Source organism: Arachis hypogaea, chromosome 8, assembly GCF_003086295.3.
Source record: "Arachis hypogaea cultivar Tifrunner chromosome 8, arahy.Tifrunner.gnm2.J5K5, whole genome shotgun sequence".
Lineage (NCBI taxonomy): Eukaryota > Viridiplantae > Streptophyta > Magnoliopsida > Fabales > Fabaceae > Arachis > Arachis hypogaea.
Genome location: NC_092043.1, coordinates 25,114,927 through 25,138,812, shown reverse-complemented (window position 1 = coordinate 25,138,812; position 23,886 = coordinate 25,114,927). Strand labels below are relative to the sequence as shown.

The window sequence follows — 23,886 nt, the reverse complement described above, 5'->3', positions numbered from 1 at the left end:
GATTAACATTATTTTACAGAAAAGGCATTTTTATAGAAATAGTCAGATGATATTTACAAATTGGATTCTATAATTTTATTTAGATTCCAAGCAGTTAAATTTTGACTAGTTGACTAGTTAATTACACGTTGAACTTGTAGATCCATGGAATACAAGAAGCTTAATCGGAAATATTCTGATTTCGTTAGCATAAGGTAAGGGATTCACTCTTTTTCTTTTCTCATTTTAAGGTAGACTTGTATTAATTAATTTAAAAATATTATTTGTATATTAAAATAAGTTATTTTTATATTTATATATAATTATATATATTGTTTAACTTATTTTTAATTTATATTTTATATTTTAATATGTATTTTATATTAGTAGTTAATTTTAGTATATATTTAATATGATTATAATTAATTATTTATTATTGTTTTAGTGCGAATGGTTGGGGTGTAGCTCGTCCTCCAGCAATTAACTCTAAACTTCTTTTTTAGAAAGAGTTATATCTTGGTACAAAAAAAAAAAAAACAAATGAAAAGATACATGTAAAAGACATTCTAATGCTCAACTAAGTGAGTGTGTACAAAATTATGTCTTTTTTTCTTATTTTATAAAATGTCTTACCTTCTTTATATGTGAGGTGAGATATTAATAGTTATGTTTCAAAAATAATTTATATTAAAGAATAATATCATATCAAGATGTTATGATATTCTTTGTGGTGTATAAAACTAAGTTATAACATTTGACTAAATTATAACGTATAAAGTCAAATTATAACATTTTATCGAATTATAACAGTCATATCAATTATTGTTATTTTATTTTATTTTTTATTTTTTTTCTTTTTGAGGAACAGCTTGCATTAATTAAATATTGAAAAAATATGAGATTTTTATTTAGTAATTTTGAATGGACACTTAATATTTTATTTTCCATTTTTTTGCTAACGTATTTCAATGGGCTAACATATTTTATTTTGACCCAATTTCATTGGACATGGAATTTTAAACAGTAAAATGGGCCTTTTCATTCATGATCAGTACCACCCATAAACCCAAAAAACTGTCAAAAAAAGACCCACAAAGAACTATTCATAGAATAAGTCCAATTCAGGTCCAAAATGATTGTCCCAGCTAATTACGCACCTTTTTTTTTTCGATACAAAACAGCTAGTTACTCACTTACTCTTATACCGGAAATATTATTATTAATAGATACTACTCAATTCTGCTACTTCAATACTCTTTATAATAGATAGTATTATTTTAACACAACTAAGACGTATTTTCTTTTGTTTTGTTAATATAATGAGGTATCAATTAGTGTTATACATAAAAAAATCTTAGCAGAGTACGTACTCTATACTCAAGGAGAATGAGAGAAGGAGAGAGTGAAGGCAAGCGGTTGAAGGTAAAATACGGTGAGGAAGAAGATAGCCATGCCATCGGAAGAGATAAAGGGGAGAGCAAGAGTGGGTGTGTATCCGGTGTTAAAGTGAGTTCTTCTCGAGAGGGTTTAGAAAAATCATCTAATGTCTCTTTTAGAGATAAGGTCATTGGTGCAGAAAAGTCTAAGGCCTTTGTATTAGTAGGGTCTTTATCTGGGATGGTATCGCGACGGTGACAGGTAAGTAGGGTGATTCTTGTCCACCAAGTGTCAGTTTTACCAAGGAGGCAAAGAGTTGTTTAGCTTAACCTTATAAGGAAGTTATCGTGATCAAGGTGCTGGATAAGCATTATGGCTACACGGCTCTTATGCATAAGCTTCGGATAGTATGGCACATTAAAGGAGGGTTTGATTTGTTGGATGTGAGGTTTTGGTATTTTTTGGTTAAATTTGATATTGCTGCGGATCGTGAGAAAGTTATTCTTGGAGGCCCGTGATAGACGGTCATTATGTTACAGTAAAGTCATGGGATGTGGATTTTAGGCCATGCAAAAAATCCTTCGGATCAACGTTGGTATGGATTCGAGTCTCGAGACTTCTAATTTGGTGCTACCAGGGACAAGCAATGCTGTGAATTGCTTCTGCAATAGGGGTTCCGGTGAAAGTAGATTTGGCCACTAAACTTGCAGAAAGAGAAAAATATGCCCGAGCTTGTGTTCAAATTAATCTTGGGTTGCTTGTAATCAAACATATTATAGTGGAAGGTGTGACTCATGAAGTGGAGTACGAGAGTTTACAACTGATTTGTGCTACTTGTGCACGGTATGGACATGATAAATCGTTGTGCATGGAGAAGGAATCTTTGGAAGGAAACGATGATTCTTTTGGTGATAGAAAAAATAATGAAGCCCCGACACTAGTACCACACAACAATCATGAGATTCAAAAAGAGGCTGAATCGGAAGCTCGTGATTTGGGTGAGAATTCTCGTAATTTGGGTGAGAAATTAGGAGTTATTAAAGGGAAGGATGTGGTTACGGAATCATTGGCTCCTCACGTGCCTGATGGTCATGTTAACGAGGCATGCATGGATGATGGAGAGGGCTGGCAACAAGTGCTGCGTAAGGAAAAATTCACAATGGGCCAGCCATCAGGTTTGAAGGACCAAGATGAAAAGCAGCACAAGTATAGTTCGAGAAGGGTTCTAAGGCCCAATTTGCATGGTGATGGAGGTAAATCAATTGGCATTAGGATGGGAAAGCGAGAAAAACATGAAATTGCACCATCTCCATCGTGCAGAACTCCTGCACGTCGTGAAATTTCTCTACGGAAGTGTCCTCGGCCTTCCTCCCTGCAGAACTCGCCAGTTGATAAAAATGATTGCACAACGGAGAAAACCTTAGTAGATGGAAGCATGACAGATGCAGTGTTAGGGGTCCGAATGTGGCAATTATTGAGGATCAGAGTGTGCCAGTATCGCAGGACAAATCACCTATTGAGGTTGGTGATTCTATTTAGAGTTTATGCTCTTATTTATTCTGTCCATATTATTTAAGGATAGTTTAAATATGATTGTTTGGAATATTATGGGTGCTTCTAATAAGTTAGCCCAGGTGCATTGTAAGGAACTTTTTAGGAATTTTAGAACTGTTTTCTTTATTGTGGTTGAAACTCACTCCCCTTTTCAGCATTTAAAATTGTTTTGGAAAAGGTTGGAGTATCACTCTGTTGGTATAGTAGAAGCAGAGGGGCATAAGGGAGGTATTTGGTTTATATCCTTTATGAAGAGTGTTTGTTGTAAGTTCATTGATGCTTTTGATCAGGGTATTACTGTTGAAGTTCAATTTGATAATTTAATTTGGAGGTGTAGTGGTATTTATGGCAGTCCTCAATTTAATAAAAGGGTTCATTTTTAGATTATCTTGTTGCACAATCCATGGTTTTTCAAGGACCTTGGATTGTTCTTGGTAATTTTAATGAAGTCAAATTTTCTCATGAATCTAAGGGCTGTCAATTTTCTCATCAAAGAGCAGACATGTTTGCTACTTCATTGAGGGATAGTGGTTTGTTTGATCTGAAGACTATTAGGAGGCGGTTTTCTTGGTACAGGAGGGTGAAAAATTATGTTGACGTGGCAAAAAAGCTTGACCGAGTCTATATAAATAGTAGTTGGTTATCTATCTTTAAAGAGGCTTATGTAGAAGTTTTAAATAGGCTTCAGTCTGATCATTGCCCTATTCTGATGCGTTGTAAAGGTCGTCCTCAGCCTAAAGATAATCGACCTTTCCGATTTGTTGCTGCTTGGGCTACTCATCATGGGTATAGGGATATTGTGAATCAGTCATGGTAGTTTGGTAATTGATGGATTCATGGCAAGCTTTCAGAAGGACAGAAGAATTCACTAGAGTTTAACTCAAATGTATTTGGTAATATTTTTGTTAAGAAATGTGAATTAGAGCAGCAGATTAATTATTTATAAAAGCGTTTGGAAGTGGTGGATAGTATTTATTTGCGTCAGAAAAAGAAACAGTTGCTTGATGATTATAATAATACTCTAGTGAAAGAAGAGCTCCTATAGTTCCAAAAGTCCAGAGAGCAGTGGGTAAGGTTCAGGGATATGAATACAAGATTCTTTCATATTCAAACTCTTGTGCGAAGGAAGCATAATAAGATTCATGGCCTTTTTCTCAAGGATGGAGTGTGGAAAACTGATCCAGAGGTTCTGAGTCAAGAAGCAGAGTCTTTCTATAAAAGCTTATTCTGTCGTTTGGATGATATTGATTTGGGTTGCCTTGGTGATGTGTCTCTTCCTTCTCCGAATGAGAAAGCTTGCAATAATCTTACGGCACCAGTTACTATGTAGGAAGTCAGAACAGCTGTTTTCACATGAACACTTTTAAAGCTCCGGGTCTTGATAGGTTTCAACCTTTCTTCTTCAAAGAATATTGGAAGATCCTTGGTCTTGATGTTTGGAAGATGGTTAAGCATGTATTTTCCGGTGTTACTCCTGATCTGAGAATGATGGAGACTTTACTGGTTGTTATTTCAAAGGTTGAATCACCGGTATCTATGAAAGATTTCAGGCCAATTAGTCTCTACAATGTAGTTTACAAGATCATCACAAAGGTCCTTGTTAATAGGCTTCGTCCTCATCTTGCGGAGATTGTTGGCCCGCTTCAAGGAGGATTTATTCCGGAATGAGAAACTCCTGACAACATCATTATTGCTCAAGAAGTCCTCCACTTTATGAAAAAGACTAAATCAAAGAAAGGCACACTGGCCTTTAAGATTGATATGGAGAAAGCTTATGACAGAGTTGACTGGAGGTTTTTAACTCATACCGTTAAGAGCTTTGGTTTTCCTATTCCTACAATTAATTTGATTATGAATTGTGTCAGTGCTTCCTCCTTATCTATTCTTTGGAATGAGAATTGTCTGAATGACTTTTCTCCTAGCCGAGGTCTTAGACAAGGAGACCCTATGTCACCCTTTTCTTTTTGTGTTGTGTATGGAGCGATTGGCATGCTTTATTAGTCTTCACGTTGATTTGGGCTTGTGGGAGCCGGTTGCTATTTCTAGAGGGGGACCAAGAATATCCCACTTAATGTTTGCGGATGACTTGCTTCTATTTTGTAAAGCTACAAAGAGACAAGTGCAAAATGTGATGTTGGTTTTAGAGACTTTTTGCAAAGCATCTGGGATGAAGATTAATGTAGAGAAGTCTAAAGCGCTTTACTCCAAGAATGTCTCTGCAACAAGGAAAAAGGTTTTCACTGGGGTATCCTCTATCAGATTTGTCCATGATTTGGGCAAGTATCTTGGAGTTACCCTTAGCCATTCTAGAGTGACCCGTTCAGTTTTCAATGGTGTCCTGGATAAGATTTGCAGTAGGCTAGCAAGCTGGAAAGGGAGTTTACTCAATCGGGCTAGTAGACTCTGCTTGGTTAATTCTGTTGCAGCCACTATTCCCATGTACCAGATGCAGGTCTCTATTTTTCCCAAAGAAATCATTAGTAAATTGGAGTCTATGATGAGGAATTTTCTTTGGAAATGACAAGTTGATGGAAGAGGATTGAATCTTGTTAGTTGGAAGGTACTGGTTACTCCAAAAAAATATGGAGGTTTGGGGATTAGAGATCCTTATTGTGTAAATATTGCTTTTATTGAGAAGCTAGTTTGGACTTTTTTTCAGCAGCCAAACAAGTTATGGGTCCAATTGTTGGATGCCAAATACCGATCATCTCTATATGACTATTTTAGTTATCCTAAGAACAAGGACTATTCCATTTGAAGGAGTCTTTACAAAGCTTGGGAAGTGTTGAAGGATGGGTTTGCTTGGTGTATTAGAGCTTTGAACCAGAATTTTTGGTTTTCTAGCTGGAGGAGAAAAGGACGGTTATCTAATGAGATAGATTATGTTCACATTTCTGATTCGAATCTCCAGATACAGGATATTTGGTCGGTTGGTAGGTGGCATTTGGATATTCTTTATTCTCCTTTATCTTAAAATCTGAAAGGTAATATTCTCTCTTACAATCCAAATGAACAAGCAGGTCCCGAAGTGGTTTGGTATTGGTGTGGGTCTGCTGCCAAAGTCTATGACTCACGCAATGGTTACTTGTGGTTGTGTAAGCAGCTGTTTGGTTGGGAGGAGAGGGAGAATTGGCTTTGGCTTTGGCGTCAGCTTGTTTTAGAAAAGCACAAGTTTTTGGCTTGGTTGTGTCTTAAGAAGGCTCTTCCTACTGCAAGTTTTTGCTTTAGAAGAGGGATGTCGTCATCGGATAGGTGTCCAAGATGTTTTTCTAGCCATGAATCGGTTTTACATTGTATTCGGGATTGTCCAAAAGCTCAACTTGTCTGGCATATGTTGGATATTTCTTGTCATCCTTTGGATTTGAAGAACTGGTTCTTGTATCATAGCAGAGAGCATCCGTTCAAGTTCTTTTTGGGACTTTGGTGGATACGGCGAGCAAAGAATAATGACATCTTTAATTCTTATGAAACTTGGCCTCCAAAAAAAGTGATTTGTCTGGCATTAACTTCAGAAAAGGAGCTTAGGAATATTTTTGAATTACAACGTATGTCCCTTCCCTTTACTCTAAATGGTTTTTGGAATTCCCCATCCATTGGTACTTTTAAGATTAATTGTGATGCTAGTTATTTTGGTTCAGGTGATAGTGTTGGTTTTGCTTGTGTTATTAGAGATTGTAATGGTAGTTGGCAAAGGGGGTGTTTGGGAATGATTAAGAGTAATAGTATTCTTCAAGGAGAATTGTTTGTTATTTGGAGATGATATCTCTTAGTTTGAGATGTGGGTCAACGAGATGTTATTCGTGAGACGGATTGTGCGGAAGCATTTAATCTTGTTACTCAAGATGGTTTTGGGTTTATTGATTCATTGATGGTCAAAATAAAAGATATCATGCATTAGAATTGGCGTGTTGACTTTCGTTTGATTATGAGAAATACAAACACAGTGACAGATACTATGAAAAAGATAACGATGAAGTTACAACTTTTTACCTTGGGAGGAGTTTAAGAGTAGTGTTAAACAATACTGTCCCTTTATTTAAACAATTCCTTTATTTTGTTTGTTTTTTTTTTTGTTTAGTTTATTCAATCACCAAAAAAAAATTTGTGTTATACATAGCCACCAAACATAATTGGTTGATGATGGGTCATACTCATACATATCTTAAACAGAATTCGGAATTGTATAGCAGCTAATTAGGGCACTAAAAGTTATATACAAAGTATATTGATGCTGACAATCATCCATTTAATGAGTGTATGATATATGCTATATGCCTCACTGCTGGAAACTGGAAACAACTACCACCATACCAATGTTATTTCTCATTCATAATATTTTTAATTGTTACAACCATTGAAATTCGATTCCAATTTTTACTAAATCTTCTCTCTTCTCACAAACTCTATATATATATATATATATATATATATATATATATTGTCCCTTGCAATTGTTATCCAAACTAATTAAAATTTGATAATCAAGTCAGCAGACCCAAATAAAATTGAGATAGAATAATTGATCATCAACACTCCTCAATGTAAAGAAAAATAATTTTGTGCAAATAGTCATTTTTAAATATACAATTTAATATTAATTTAGGATTTAATATACAATACAAAAGAAAATTCAATTCTGCTACATGTCTTTCTTTATAATAAACTTGACATTGGTATTTTTTAACAATTAAATATATATTTTATATTCTATTTGTTAATAATAATCATATTTTTATACAAATATAAACAATAATTAGTGTATAATTTTTAAAAAAATTACATACAATTTTTTTAAATTTAATTTTATACATAGTTTAACATCATTTTTTATTTGCACCTATATTATCATATCAATAAAAATAATTTATTTATTATATTAATAATCATCTAAAAAACATGTATATAACTAAAGGGTGGTATAAAATTTTATCCGAGTTAAATTTTAAAGTGGCCCTTAAACTTATAATGGAGCTTCGAACTTGTTCCTGAACTTAAAATTGTCTCAAATTTGTCCTTGAACTTAACAATGGTCGTCCTTGAAGCACTTTTCGTACATCGGTTATCATTGAAAAGCTGAGATGGACTGATTCCTGCCACGTTAGCACTAAAACGACGTCGTTTTGTATTTATTAAAAAAAATCCCTAATAGCCTTCGAGGCCCATCCCCAACCCTACTCTCTCACACTCACATCACTAACAACATGACAAAGGCAAGGCTTTCCTCAATCCTCTCTGTCGACGGTCATTCTATGTCACCGTGTCATTTTATTTCTCGTCATCACTGCTCGCTGCTGCCTCCCTCTCTACTCGTCGTGCTCACTACCCATCACTCATTTAAGCCTCTCTTTCTCTACCTGACGCTGTCATTGCTCGTACGCATGTACTCTTCTCTTATCTCCTCTCTGTCTCCCTCTACCTCTCTCTTCTCTCCTTTGACTTAGTTCTCTCTTTCTGTGTTGTTTACCTCAGATTTTTTTTTATTTTTTGTGTCTGCAAAGATAGATAGTTGAAACAATGGTGGAAGATAATTTTTTTAATAGTTTTGATAAACAATTGAGAATCCAAACTTTGGAGAGAGAGGGGGATAAACTTGCAAGTAAGAATGCGAAAAGAAATGAGCAGATTAAGGCTGAAGGTGTCAAAAATGGTATCATTGTTAGTGAAGCCAAAGGTGAAGGCGAAGTTGAAGGAGATAGTGCTGTTGATTTTTTGTTGTTGTTGGTTTTTTTTATTTTTGAGATCTTTTGTGACTGCTAATTTTGTTTATTCTATATATTTTTTGTTGGTTCTAATCTTTTCTGATGATGTTGCTATTGTTGCAGTAATAATTAAATTTAAAAAGTTAGAATATAGAAGAGAATGAAAAAGAAGTAGGAAAGAGTCTCAAAAGTTATTAAAGATTTTTTTTTATAAATACAAAACGACATTATTTTAATACTAGCATAATAAAAATTAGTATAGCTCAACTTTTCAATGACAAATAATAAATGAAAAATATTTCAAAAACGACTATTATTAAATTCAAAAATAAATTTAAGATAATTTTAAATTTAAAATCAAATTCAAAACTCATTTATAAATTCAAGAACTATTTTAAAATTTAAGTCATTTGACCTTTTTAGTATACCAAAATTAATCTTAAGACTCTTACAAGAAGATATTTTGATGTGCGCATAAGATGATGAATGAGGCGAGGCCACGTGTATTGTCATTGTCACGGGTGTGTGGGAATCAGCCTGTGACGATCTCCATGACAACCGCATCGTGTCCGTACACGTGGTTATCATAGTACGAACTCTGTTACTACATAAACACCTGCATTTATTTAACATTTAACAACCTAGCTTAGCTACTTAATGTGCCGCTTTTCATATCTGTCGGTTTTATTTGACCCCTTAAATTAAAAATTTACTAGCTATATACCATAACATAATATATAGAAAAACTTAGCTTATTCAAGTTACCTCAACATGTCCCATATTCAGAAAAGGCATAAAGAAAGAACAGAGAATAGGAGGAAGATCATCACAGATTCACATGTATAAATGGTGATGTTATGTTGTTTGGAGGCGTAATTTCATAAAGTGCCTTATGTCGTTATATAAGCTAAGGGATATATATGATCCATATCCTTCTAGCTTCTAATAACCACATGCCATCTCAGCTTCTATCCTAATTTAATTTCAGCAACCTATGTATTAACGTTTCTCACTAATAATACTTGCAGAAAATGACATATTCATGGTGTGTCGGTATTGGTGGCAAATCTAAAAATAATTAAGTGGGACAGGAATAATTAATAATCATCAATCAAGTTGTAATTTACATAATTTTATTTTGCTATCAGAATTACATGAGATGATGAAAGTTAATGCTGGGTTCTATATAACCCACCTCTAATTTGTTGTTATTGTGATTGTGAGACCTATATGGTTCTTATTATATTAATCTAAAGCATATGCAGGCTAATTTTTTTATATAGAAAAATATTAGTATTTTTTTTGAAAATTAGATTATTTTATGTAATTATAAATTAAATAAATTTTATAGGTAGAGAGTCAATACATAAAATGTGTATTTATATTAGACATATATCAATATTCTTGCAACAAATAAAATGTTCGTTGAATACGTATTGTTCTTGTATGGATACCTGGAGGGAGAGTTCGGTCTCTGAAAATCGACGCCGAGTTGTTATCTTCGGTGCCAATCTTTGAACTTTGTGGTAATCCGAGCTTTACTCCAAGAGGATGTCCAATCGCGTAGAGCTTTGAGCAAGAAACAGCGGGGAGTGTACCTGTAAAGGCACTCCGAAGCTTAAGTCAGTATTGAGAATTCAATGTATCCTTTGAAGACAAAATATCATACCTTTATAGGTGAGATAAAATAGGTCGGTTACGTTCCTATTGATCATCTGAATTGAAGAACAATTAATAAGTTTTAATAAGTGATAATGTCTGATCAGACGTTTTTATTCCAGAATATAGTCGTTGAGTCTGAGTTATAACGTAAAGTGTCGAGTTATAGTACATAATGCCGAGTTATTGTATATAATGCCGAATTATGACATCGAGGTTTTAACAGTCGTATCACGTATCAATATTATGATTGATACACAGAATCTATATTAAACACGTATCAAACTACAGCAACACATTCGTGCATGTTATATTGACATTTTTTTGCACATTTATGATATTATAATATATTTATATATCAATATTTAAACAAAACATCACTTTTATTTTCGTATTAAAAAATTTTAAAATAATTATTGGTGTAAAAAATTATGAGTTCATTTAAAAAATTTTAAAAATAATTTTTTTGAATTTTTTATTTATAAAAAGTAGTAGTATTAATGTTTGGTGTAATTTTTAAAATTAAATTATAATTTTTTAAGAAGTTATTTAAAAATTTAAAGAGAAACTAAAAAAATAACTTCTCTCATAATACTATTATTTTTTATCACATTTTTATAAACTAAACACTTTTAAAACTAAAAATTTAAATATAAAATAATTTATTTATAAATTATTTTTAATATAATTATTTATTATTTAAATTATTTTTTAAAAAAATTAATTAAGTTGTTTAACCAGAATAAACCGAATCATATATATTATTTTAAAATAATTAGAGGAATGCAAAACTAATGAAAAGAGCAGCTTGTGAGTTGTGACCCACGAAGGAGTGGAGTGGACCATAAAACGAGATATTGGGTTTGCTTAAAAGGGAAAAAGGTTCCAATTGAAAGTATGGAAATCTTAATCGAAATCCGAGCTTTGAATTGTAGATAGATAAGGTTTTGCATAATTGAAGGATTTGGATAACATGATAAGCACCGCTGTCCACTGATTAATTAGAATTAAAAGTAATTATTACATTTCTAATAATTTTACTAATAATATTTCTCTGCTTTTAAAGTACATCTCATCTCTAATGCCCAGCATCGATCTTTTTTGGAATGATGCAATAGCAATGAGTGTCAAATAACAGTGTCACGCTTTTTCGGTGTTGTTTTTCGTGCCAAATAATGTTTATCATAGATTTATATAGTTAATATTAACTTATTAATTTATGGAATCATATATATATTCCAGAAACGAAGTCTGATATGTGTTATTGGCATGATTACCCAGTTAATGAACAAAAGGAAGTGATTAGATCCAATCCACCGTATAAAATTCTAACATTAACAAGTAGTATACATGGACCATGATTGCAATTATAAATTAAAGATAAATACGTTGCTTTAATTTGGTAATATTCAATTTGAATTTTATACGCATGCAGACCCGTGTACTCCTGGTTCAATGATGCTTGCATTGCATTACTCGGGAGCAATAATTGTGTTCATATATATATATATATATTAAAAAAGTATAGGTTTGGCAATAAAAATATTAAATAATGTGAATAATAAATATATCGAATGTTCAATTTATTAAGTGTTCTAATCGTTATCCTAATATTAAGATTTACGTGGATAATTTGAAAAACTAGTGTATTTTTACTTTAGTAAATCAATTTTAAAATCTATTATTCATATTATTCACAAAAATTATTGTTTACCTAAAAAATTCCATATATATATTCTAATAGTGAAGCATAAACAACCTAAATATATCAAAAATAATAATGGATCTTAGGACCGCGACGAATTAGTCCTTAACCTGTCGGGTTGAGGGATACCGTGGGAAATCAAAAATAAACAACCTAAATATAGTATAAAAATGAATTATGCAATAATAATAATAATAATAATAATAATAATAATAATAATAGATGCATGTCCAACATCATATTCATATTAGAGGTGTATATGGTCGGTAAGATCGAGTTTTTCCTAATTTAAATCTGACGCTAAATATATACTAGATCTATTTTTTAGATTCTAATCCGAAGTCTATACCCGATAAACTTAAATATTTTTGGATCACAATTTATACCGAGTCTAAACCGAATAAAAAATGGGCTTTTAAAATTTTAACAATAATTTATAAAAAAAAAAATTATTTATGATATACTTATTTATAAAGAAAAAACTTGTTATCGAGAAGTTAATATCTATATTTAAATTTAATTTATCCATAAATTTTAATTTGATGTTTTTTAATTTATTTTCTAATTCAATAAATATAATTAAAAATAAAAGAAATAAATTTATAATTAATATAACATAATATTAAAATTAATTTAAAATATATATACTTTTTTAATTTTCTTAGAATGCACATAGATCAGATGAAACAGAGTTTGTCTTGATCCAAACCCAACTCTAAATAATAGTCGAATCTATTTTTGAGATCCGTATCTAATTTTAAAATTGATAAAATCACACAAAATTAATTTCTATAATATTTAAATCCGGACCAAAAATTTAAGTCGGATCGGACCATGTACACCCTAATTCATATATAAGAAGCAGCAAATTTGACCTACATTACTAGGAAGCAGCAAATTTCTTTTGAGTAAATTGTTCTAACTTCTAATATTGTCTTTTTACCATGACACCGTACCCTTTTGATTTTATTATCATATAATAATTGATATACCGTTGCATTAATAACCTTTGTTCCTTTGTGTTTTTTAATGGCAGATCAGAGATGAGCTGGTAGAGCACATTGAGACTTGAGTCGAGCAAGATCATATTTTCAAAACCTTAATCATTGAAGAATAAAACAAGATAATGACAAAACAAATATGTTTTTCTAATTTCTATGCCCAATAATAACAATAACTATTTTTCTAAATTTATTTTTATAAAGCTCGGACATATGGTGCAGGCATCTCGAAAGCTGAACTAACATAAACAAAAACAAATCCAGTTCTGCTCTACCCACATACCCCATTAAAAATATTTATATTTCTTTCATTAATTTGTCAAAATCTAAATGAAAAAATATAGATAATCAACAATTTTTTTAAACAATGTGTAAATAATATGAATTAATAAAATTAAAAAAATAAATTTAATTAATAATATTAAATTAAAGTATAATATATTTTTATTTAATTAGTAATTATATATATTATTTAAAATAATTATTATTTACCTAACATTCCAGTCTAAATACATTTACAAGCATTCATAATTGTCGTCACTATATATATACTACGACTCTTTAATTAAGATTTGGCAATTGATAGTAGCCATTTAATTGGAACCTAACATATATATAGTATATGGTTCACGTTATTTTATATTCTTAAAGATAAACCGAGAGATATAAAGTTGAAAAGTCCGATGTTCAATAATTGGAAAAAATTAATGTAAATACAAGGAATATATAAAGGTAAATACTACAATATGAAGACTTTATAATTATTTTTATATAAAAATATTCTATTTTAATATTTAGATAATGAATTAGATAGTTAGATTTTAATATTTATAAAAATATTATTTTTATTTAAAATATAACTAAATAAATAAATCATATTTTTAAACAAAATATTTTTATGAAAAGATATTTTTGCTATTTTCATTTGAATAGTTGTCATATATAAAACGGGGTTAGTTTATTAAATGTTGAGTCAAATACTGAGTACCGAGAGCACATGGAAGTCAAAAATTCCGCTGAAAGGGTTCACTAGTTTTGCAGTGTAATTATTGACTGTGGAGTCAACAACATAAGACCATCTCCAGTAGGGAACTCATCTCAATTCCTATTTATGGCCCACTTGTCATAAAAAGTGACTCCACATCAGATTTTGTGTTATAACCAATAAATAGGAACTCAATAAATCTCTCTCTTCTCCATTAGAAGGAACTAACTTTAATCCCTATTGTGGTCCCACCTAATTAATTAATTAAGTAATTAAAATTAATATAATAATTATTATTTTTTAATAATATTATTTAAATTTATAAATTCAAAATAATTCAATATTATAAAATATTAAAATAAATAACTTAAATTTGATTAGTATTTTAAATTTTATAAATAAAAATAAATAATTCAACTAAAAATTATTTTATAATATATAAAAATTAAATTTATTTTTTATGTAAAATAAATTTATTAATTATGATTTAATATAACAATATAAATAATATTTGATATTGATTTAACATAATTATTTATATTAATTATAATTTAATATAACTAATTATTAAATAATTAATATAAATAATTAATTAAATAGATATATAAGTATTTAATATATATTTAATATATTTTTTATTTTTTTATTAACTTACCACATGGCATGATTTTATTGGTTGTTGCAAGTCCCTGTTTAGAGGGACTCTCAACCTTGATCCCCGTGAAGAGCTCTCTTTCCCTTTTCACTCCAATGGTAATTGAGTCCCCATATGTCAGAAGAGGAACTCTATTTCTTAGCATTGGAGTTGCTCTAAGTAGTGTCAGCCACGCAATTTGACACGCTTCTAACTATAGCTTCTTCCTATACACTACACTATACCTTCTAATTATTATATAAAATTATAAATATTATCATATAATTATTACTAGATAATTTATCATGATAATTATAATATAAATATTGAAAAGTGTAGTGTATAGTGTAGCCAAAAGTGAAAAAAAATGATGCCTTAGATTATGGCTACGCTTTTTGGGCTACGGCTACGCTTTTTGGAGTGATTCCTATTTGGCCGTTGCCTATTCTCAAAGACTACGCTTTTCTGCACCAAGAGCTACGCTTTTGACCTTTGAGAATAGACTACGCTTTTCAAGTGATGCTATCTAGGATCAAAGGCTACGCTTTTCAGCTTTTATTTTCCCAGAATAGGCTACGATTTTCAATACTACTGCATCACTTGTAAAGCGTAGCCACATTGTATATCATAGCTACTTTTTATAAGCGTAGCCTTAGGTCCCTTTTTTTTTTATATACTATAGCTACTGTATATAAATGTAGCCTTAGGTCTCGTTTTTTTTTTGTATACTATTTTTTCTATATATATATAATAATTATTAATATGATTACATATATAATAATTCTGTATTTTTATTTAAATGAGTTGAATATTACAAAATAAAAATAATACATAATTATACTAAATAATTTCTTTATATAATAAAAATTATCTCTAACCAAAATATATTTATAATATTGATCCAAAAGTACAAGAATAAAGTTAACTGTAAAAATTTATACATCTCAAACTAAAGTAAGCATAGCCATATCAAAACCATAATATCACTTAGCCAATAAAAATATCTTCTAATAAAAATCATTAGTCAACCATACATGTAAAGATTCTAAATAGCACTCTATCTTAGCCAATAAACCACAATAATAGTCAGCTTAATCTTCATTGTTATCCTGCATAATTATATAGAAAAGTAGTTAAAAAATATTCATAATAACATTCGTAATTATAAAAAGACCACCAAAGAAATCACCTTTTTTTAATCTTAATTTTAACTCGATTTATCACCAAAGAAACACAAGGTTCTCAAAAGCTATAGACACTTAAAAGAGTTGGAGCTAACATTTCAAGAATACATAATAATGAGTAATGACTAACAAATATGATATTACATTTTGCACCTAAATTGTTATAGATATATAAGGTGCCAAAATAGGTCAGAGACTACTTCATAACAAACAAAAATCTGCTGACTTTGGAAATAGACCTCTCAAAATCAAAATGAGCAATTAGATAGATGAGACTAAGATTCTTCAATTCAGAAAATAATGCAATATGTTCACAGAATAATCCTGACTCTTGAATAGACCTCTCTGACAAATAAAGACTTAACTATCGAAACAGAAAAATAAAACTGACAAATCCAAACCATAAACCATTGCATTGAAGTGATGAAATATAATTCATTATATTAGGGAATAATTATAATTTTAATTGAAACGCATATTGCATTGAAGTGATGAAATTAACAGTACTTAATTATGACTTGAGAAGCATTACATACCTTCTATCTAGTAAGTGTGTCCCAATTTATATCCTTAAAGAAAACATGTTCTTTCACCTGGATAATTAAGCATCTATCAATGTGACGTTTGAAGTGCAAGTAAAATGAAATATGATCATAAAAATGGGGAACAAGCATCTGTATGCTAATAAGAAATTAAATCACCTCTGATGCACCTCTAGCTCCAAGTCTTTGGTTAGGATCTTCAGTCAATAATCTGTAAATAAACACATCTCAGGTACTAATCCAAGAAAATATTCATTTTTCTATCCTAATCGTGACTTCAACTTAGCACAATAACGCAGGACAAAAAACCATAATTTATAACAGATCGGCATCCAGCAAAGGGAGCATAAAGAAAAAGCTTTAGATAGAATAAAACTTAGATTTTGTACAAACTATAATTATATTTTCATTTTTACACAAAGCCACAGTTAAGAGGGGGGTAAAAAACGAAACATGGGCTTGTTATGTAGTTGACAACAGTCAAATAATTCAGAACACCAAATACAATGGGATTGCTGTTCTCATGGTTTAAGGATAATGCCATGTGAAAGGTGAGACAGTAGTGGTCACTGTCACAAGATTATTAACATAAAGTTCATATTTAGCAGATATGGCACCAGGATTGCTAAACAATATACATTCACAAATGCTATCTTCGGCTTAAGCAGTCAAGCTAAAATATCCAAATTAATGGAAGCATGCTCAGTATTGGAAACATAAACAAAGCATTGATATTCTAAAATGCTGACCAGAATAAACAGTTTGCAATTGCCAGATACATATAACATGAAGATAACATGATTATTACCGATCAATAAGATCTTGAGCTTCAGGACTCATTTCTTCAGGAACTGCAGGCCAAGGTATCTTACGATTAAGAATATTATCAAATATAGTCTACAAACACCCCCAAAAAGAAATATCTGTCAGTAAGAGCTAAACCATACAGCAAACAAGAACAGAAACGCAAAAATCATGGCAAAAGGTATGCTATTAAACCTGAGGATGCTCTGCATTAAAAGGTGGAAGACCAACAAGCACCGTCTCTCCGGCCTCCGCCACTCTCATTCTCTCTCCGTCTCTCCCTAAACTACAATCACATTTAAGAATCAAAATCGAAACCACCGACAAGGAAGCTTAATCCGTAAGCCAAAACAAAAAGGTAAAGAAAAGAAAAAAAGCGAAGCTAAATTGGAAAAGTTGTATTATAAACTGTAAGCTGTAACTAGAGGCAACCATGGCAAGATTCGTCAACTACCGAGTAGGAAAAATAAAAAAATTGAAGAGAAAAAGGGAATGGGCATAAGAAATTAGGCACCTGAACACCAGGGGTATCAAAGTTTATGACTAGGATCTTGGCACCAACGTCACCCAAAATTCGGAGCTCCACTCGGTCGTTGAGCGAGGCGTCACGCATCAAATTAGCGGAGTAAAAGTGAAGCATAACTATAAAAGTGAAGAATTAGAAACTGCAAAAGTGATCTTAAAACTTGTTTAAGAAAGAATAACAAACTACTATTTAAGATGGAAACAATGAGATAATAGATATGCATGTTCTAATGATGAAACATACTACTTCATTAGCATTTCAGTTTAGAGTTGTATATCAAGTTTTCCATGAACATAAACACTTGAAATATATAGTTTTTGGGTTAAGCCCACAAAATCTGGTACAAACTTGGTACATATTAATGAAAAGCACCTGTTTGCTTTATTCTCTGAGAGAAAGGAGGCCAAGTTGATACCTTCCTTGTTGTGGCAAGGGATCCAGAGGGCATTGCTGCTACAAAAGATACTATGAACCTAATGAGGGACATCACAGAGTAAATAAGGGATAGTAAATAAGGGATAGTACATAAGTACATAGTAAAAATTGGTGAACCTGGTTCATTAGGATTTTCTCTCTTTCGCTACAATTAAATGGAATAGTGTTCTTAGTTCTTAATCAGTAACATAGGCTTTCTTAGCTGGACTATGTGGAAGACTAGAAACCAGTTCATATTTCAAAATAAAGAAATTAATCCAGCAACAACAATTATCTGAGCAATTAAGCATTGTGAATCAGAAACCTTGCCTTTTGCTCGTTTATGCCTTGAATCAGGTGCACAGCCTTGTGTGATAACATGCCAAATCCACTTGAACAGTTTCAATACTGAAAATTGATTAAAAATGTTAAAATAGACTCAGACTTTGTATTTGGTCCTAGCTCAGTATAATAACAACTATAGTAATTCATATATCAAACATGTAGTTTACTAATTGTATGCGAAAGTAATTACAATTAAAAAATAAAATCGCTAGTTTATGCATACAGGTTTTCTAAATTTCATGAAACAAAAGCAGAAAAAATAAATCAATTACTCTATTGTAAGCAACCTGTAAATGATTCGCAAGCAGATCAATGGTGTCTTGCTTAAGAAACTTCTTTGCTGAATTTCTCTTTCTCCTTATCACATTGATCCGATTCCTTGATTGTTTGATCAACGATTTGCTGAAAAACAAAAGAAGATAAACTGCAAAATTGAAAATCGAAATCTACATAATTACAATCAATGAAAGGTATTAAGAAGGAAGAAAAGAAGCAGAGAAATCGACACTTTCCTACAGAATGATTTCCCTAGTTTAGCATGCACGTATGAAATTTCCAGCACCTATTGCTTCCGTTTATGCCAAACACAGAAAGTAATCATAACGAATTGAGAATCAAAAGGCGAAACCCCCAAAATTAGAAAACCTAAAATTAGAACCCAAAACCCCCCAAAAATTCACAGAACCAATTGAAAATTGATACATACCTTCTGTATCTCAATTAGCCATTGCAGTTCATCATCACTATCAAAATCATACACACCTTTGAACTACAAAGTGAGAGCGAGTTAGAGAATGAGCAAGAAAGAGAGGATGCAGAACAGAGAATGCTTACCTGGTGACAGAGGATACGACGATGGTGTTGAGCAGTGACAGTGAAGAGATGAGCGGCGACGCAACGGCTTGGAGGTGGTGCAGCAGCTCAGCGGCGAGCTCCAGTTGACGGCAGCGCTGCGACAGAGCACAAAGGCGGCGATACATCCATCCTTCCTCCCTTCGAGCTCCTCGGCGGGGGCACAGAAGCCCGACGGTGGCAGAACGGCGACTGAAACAAGCCCTAGCAGTGGTGGTGGAGTTTCAGCGGCGACAGAGCACCTCCTTTTTCTCTCCTCCATCGCGTTTCCTCTCATCCTCGAGCTCTCTCTCTCACTGGCGCTCGACGACAACGGCGACGGCGGCGGAGCCCTAGACGGCGTCGTCCTCTCTTTCTTTCCTTTCCTTCTCCCTCTGATTTCTTCACTCTTTCGTGTTTGTGTATGTTGAGTGAGGATGAGAGTGTGTGCTGCACTGCTGCGTGAGTGAGGGGGATTTTAGTAAGTGTTTATTGAGGATCATATTAGGAGACATTTTAAAAGCGCACCTGAACCAGAATAAATAAGCTACTCTTTAAAAACGTTTCCTTAGATGAGAAAAGTGTATTCATAGATATTTAGATAAGGCTACGCTTTATAAGTGATTTCTAAAATATTTAAGGCTACACTTTTTAAATGATGTCACAATTGTATATCCTTTCCTCATATAAAAAGGCAACACAGAGAAAAGCATAGCCTATTCTATGAATAGGCTACGCTTTTCAAATGTAGCTTAAAAAAGTGTGGCTGAATGGATATTTTTCTTGTAGTGTAATGACAAATTTTGAAAATGAAAATGACAAGGGCGACAAAATTTGTGTTGCGTTGTAGATCCGGAGCCTAACAAGATCTTTTTGTTTAGAATTTAATTGGCATGTTATGGAGCATGCAAGAGATACAAAATTGTCAGAAATAATTTGAATAATGATAAAATAAAGAAGAATTTAGGGTGTAAGGCTTTTAGCCTTGCCGGTTAGAATTGAATCAATGGATCAATCATGTCACTGTAAAACGTAGAAAGCATCCATCATGTTATGTTAAATAAATAAATAATACAAGTGGCATGGACCTTCTTTCTCTCTGTTAAAAAGGTTTTAGAGAGAAAAGAATTGAGCTTTGTTAGGAAAGCAAGCAAAATGAATGAATAAATAATAAAAGAAAAATAATTTGGGTTGGGCGACAATCAGTTTACTTATTTGCTAGATAAGTGTTAGATATTTATTAACTAATGACATACTTTTAAATAAAATTTAGATTCATAATGAATTAGTTATTAATCTGTTAAATTGAGAAAATAACACAAAAAGAAACAAGAGAAAAAATTGGTTTGAGAGTTGAGAAAGAGAGAAGAGAGGAAAAGACAGAAAGTGCTACGTCAGAGTCCTTTGGTTGTAGGGTAGGGTTGCCTTCTCCCTTCTCTTTCTCTTCTTGGGTTTTGTGGAGAATCCCCTTCCCTCATCCACATCTCTTTCTCTCTCTGAGTTTCAACAACTGGGTCTACATTTTTGTTCATACTTGTGTGTGTGTGGTGCAATTACTGTGTTTTTGTTGCGTGATTATGATTTTGGAAGCTTGAAGTTGCTGTACCATATATATCTGGTTTCACTACTTCAACTAGTTCTCTTTGTCAACACTTTCTTCTTTTGTTTTCCTAAAATAAGATAGAGAAGAAGCTAAGAAGTAAAAACAGAAAATTGTCTCTTGGGTTGGTTCCAAAACTAAACAATGAAGTAGCTATAATAATAGCAAGGCAACCATCCAATTTTAATTATATTATTTTGGTTCATATTCATATTTAACAAACATTTTTCTAATCAAGACTTCTCTTTGCTTTGCTTTACTTTGTTCTGTTCTGTTGTTTGTTTTCCAATTTTTTCTAATTAAGGTAAGGAGTGAGGAGTTTAGTAATTCCTTATCGAAGCTTATATACATAGATCCCAGAATTATAGAACAGCCTTATAGGGACCGACAAGATGTTGAATTGAAGGGGCTCATATGTTACAACAACACAGGAGTAATAACTCAAGAGAACATGTCAAACTTCACTCCACCACCACCAACTCAAACTCATGGCCAAGTTAATAAGAAGAAGAGAAGCCTCCCTGGTAACCCAGGTATATATATATAAGTTTGATTAATTAATTAAATTCTGCAGCTACTTAATTAAATTAAACATGGTATGTTATGTATATAGACCCTGATGCTGAAGTGATAGCCTTGTCACCGAAGACTCTGATGGCGACAAACAGATTCTTATGCGAGATCTGTGGGAAGGGGTTTCAGAGGGATCAGAATCTGCAGCTGCACAGAAGAGGCCACAACTTGCCGTGGAAGCTGAAGCAGAGAACGAAGACGGAGGTGGTGAGGAAGAAGGTGTACGTGTGCCCGGAGCCAAGTTGCGTGCACCACGATCCCGGCAGAGCACTGGGAGACCTCACCGGAATCAAGAAGCACTTCAGCAGGAAGCACGGCGAGAAGAAGTGGAAATGCGACAAGTGCTCTAAGAAGTACGCCGTTCAATCCGACTGGAAAGCTCACTCCAAAACCTGCGGCACTCGCGAGTACCGATGCGACTGCGGCACCCTCTTCTCAAGGTTGGTTAACTAACTAACTAACTAACCGTTTCTTCGACTTTGGTGTCTTGATGAATTGAATTTCAGGAGGGACAGTTTTATCACGCACAGAGCGTTTTGTGATGCGCTTGCAGAAGAAAGCGCGAGAGCTGTGACAGCTGTATCTCAGTCTCAATCTCATGAAATCCATGGATTCCCACTGAAGCAAGAGCAGCAAAGTAGTTTCAGCACCATGCCACCGTGGCTTGATTTCTCGTCAGTTACTCCAAGGTTGGATCTGGATGAACAAGTCCCAAATCGAAACCCTAACCCTAGCGGTGTAATTGGACCCACAGCGCACATGTCAGCCACTGCGTTGCTTCAGAAAGCAGCGCAGATGGGTGCAACCACCACCACCACCACCGTCAGCTCATCCGCACAACACTCACAGTCACAGCTCATCAGGACCCACCCGCAGGGTCACGTGTCTGACACTTTTGGTTTGAATTTGTCCTCACGTGACGACCCTACTGCTTTCGCTCACCATGGCTTCTTCCCGCCTCCTGCTTCTTCTCCGTCTCTCCTCCACCACGTCATCAACTCTTTTGACGACGCTTTTGGCGCCAACGACGGTGGTGGCGAGGGATTGACCAGGGATTTCTTGGGGCTTAGGCCTCTCTCTCATAGCGATATCCTCACCATTGCTGGTATCAGTAACTGCATCAACTCTACTTCTTCTTCTTCCCCGCATCATCATCACCAAAAGCCATGGCAAGGTTAGCTTATCTGCTAGTTTTCTTTCCTAATTATTCTTCCTTTTCCGTAAAGTATAATTTCCAATTTTAATTCAACAACTTTTGTTTATGAGATGTTGTTGTTGTTCACTTGTTGTCTTCGTTAATCTTCTTCCCAATCCCAATATTTTGAGAACACACACTGACACACGCAGTGTTAATTTGTGTGCTTATGTATTAGCACTTTGAATTAGAAAAAAGATGGATTACTTATGTGAAAATGCTTTATATAAAAACACTTTCATCTAATTAATAATCTTTCAAAAATTCAAATAATTCAACGAAAAGGTTAGTCTTGAGTTTTATAAATTTTATAAAGCTACCTTACTCTTCATGCATCACGCTAGATATACTATAGGCGTAAAATTCTCACACCGCCAAATTTTTTGTTTACTAGTAACTACAAAACTTGAATATAAGATCTTAAGAAAAATAAATGCTGATTAATTTCAACTAGTTCATTGTTGGAAAAACCCATCAAATTTGATGATATTGATCTTAAGTGAACCATCAAATAATTGTTTCAAAATATATCTAAAACTAAGAAGAGGATCTAGACATTAATATTTATTTCTTTTAGACAAGTATCTATATTTTTTTAATTGTTACATATATATGAATTAATTATTATTACCTCCACCCCCTCCCTCCAAATTAATAAAAAAATAAAGTGTGAGATTGAGAGGTATATTTGTACTGTGGTATAGAGTGTAATAAATAATTTATCTATGATATAACAGTGGATATAAGGAGTGAAACCTTTTCTAGAATATGTATTGAAAGTTGCCTCAATATTCGTTATCTGACAAAATTTTGTCTTTTATGTCTTGTTCAGATTAAATTCAAATGGAAGAATTAGTTGTGATAACATGGTCGGTCCTTACACACTTACTTTACATTCTCTATTGTTTAGTCCATGAACCTTTGTTGAGCTTAAGCCTTAAGCACATGAAAAGATCATATGGGTAAATTAAGTTCTGTCGATTATTATATTCTTTTTCTAAATCTTTTCCTCTTTCTAATTTTAAGTTGACTGCATAAACAATATAATTAACCCCCTCCCCCCTTTTTGTTTGTCCTTCTGGTTAAATTAAACCCCTTTATTATATAACATAAAAAGTATTTAGAGTTTTCACGTGAAGATCCAAAGAATAATCAAGTTGAAATGATAATCCAATTGACCAAAAATTTATAGGACTATGGCTTCACCTATATAGAATTTCAAATGCACGCATTATATTCATTAAACTGATTAAATGGAGTATACGTGTTGTTGCATTAA

General features: G+C 32.7%; 2 protein-coding genes across 29 annotated transcripts; one reads left to right on the top strand and one right to left on the bottom strand.

Moving 5' to 3' along the window:
• Window positions 1-15,460: 15,460 nt before the first annotated feature.
• On the bottom strand, window positions 15,461-19,828 carry LOC112706523 (probable serine/threonine protein kinase IREH1). Of its 28 annotated transcripts, none has more exons than XR_011864656.1 (11): window positions 19,243-19,828; window positions 19,115-19,177; window positions 18,696-18,970; window positions 18,394-18,471; window positions 18,022-18,122; window positions 17,638-17,765; window positions 17,319-17,409; window positions 17,128-17,170; window positions 16,479-16,530; window positions 16,314-16,370; window positions 15,461-15,702 (listed from the first exon to the last, which is right to left on the bottom strand). XR_011864656.1 is itself a non-coding variant. In XM_072200885.1 (11 exons), exons 7-10 carry the CDS (start codon window positions 17,385-17,387, stop codon window positions 16,317-16,319), a joined length of 264 nt encoding a protein of 87 aa, XP_072056986.1. In that variant the 5' UTR covers window positions 17,388-17,409; window positions 17,638-17,765; window positions 18,022-18,122; window positions 18,394-18,471; window positions 18,696-18,970; window positions 19,115-19,177; window positions 19,243-19,828; the 3' UTR covers window positions 15,461-15,702; window positions 16,314-16,316. The 28 variants fall into 28 exon arrangements, 18 of the variants coding, with proteins under 18 accessions (XP_072056986.1, XP_072056994.1, XP_072056991.1 ...); XR_011864653.1 differs by having other exon boundaries at window positions 16,490-16,530; window positions 17,128-17,216; window positions 18,065-18,122; XR_011864654.1 differs by having other exon boundaries at window positions 18,065-18,122.
• A 518-nt stretch (window positions 19,829-20,346) lies between these two features.
• On the top strand, window positions 20,347-23,609 carry LOC112706521 (protein indeterminate-domain 11). Its single transcript, XM_025757867.3, has 4 exons — window positions 20,347-21,372; window positions 21,453-21,852; window positions 21,919-22,586; window positions 23,440-23,609. Exons 1-4 carry the CDS (start codon window positions 21,291-21,293, stop codon window positions 23,442-23,444), a joined length of 1,155 nt encoding a protein of 384 aa, XP_025613652.1. The 5' UTR covers window positions 20,347-21,290; the 3' UTR covers window positions 23,445-23,609.
• Window positions 23,610-23,886: the final 277 nt, after the last annotated feature.

Excerpts from the sequence above, each read along its gene's own strand:
- LOC112706523 (XM_072200885.1), bottom strand. The coding sequence starts at position 17,387 with ATGAGAGTGGCGGAGGCCGGAGAGACGGTGCTTGTTGGTCTTCCACCT. Across the intron at positions 16,531-17,127 it reads GCTCAAGATCTTATTGATCG|ATTATTGACTGAAGATCCTA; the intron begins GTAATAATCATG and ends GTTTATTTACAG. Across the intron at positions 16,371-16,478 it reads GAGCTAGAGGTGCATCAGAG|GTGAAAGAACATGTTTTCTT; the intron begins GTGATTTAATTT and ends TTAATTATCCAG.
- LOC112706521 (XM_025757867.3), top strand. The coding sequence starts at position 21,291 with ATGTCAAACTTCACTCCACCACCACCAACTCAAACTCATGGCCAAGTT. Across the intron at positions 21,373-21,452 it reads AAGCCTCCCTGGTAACCCAG|ACCCTGATGCTGAAGTGATA; the intron begins GTATATATATAT and ends TTATGTATATAG. Across the intron at positions 21,853-21,918 it reads TGCGGCACCCTCTTCTCAAG|GAGGGACAGTTTTATCACGC; the intron begins GTTGGTTAACTA and ends ATTGAATTTCAG.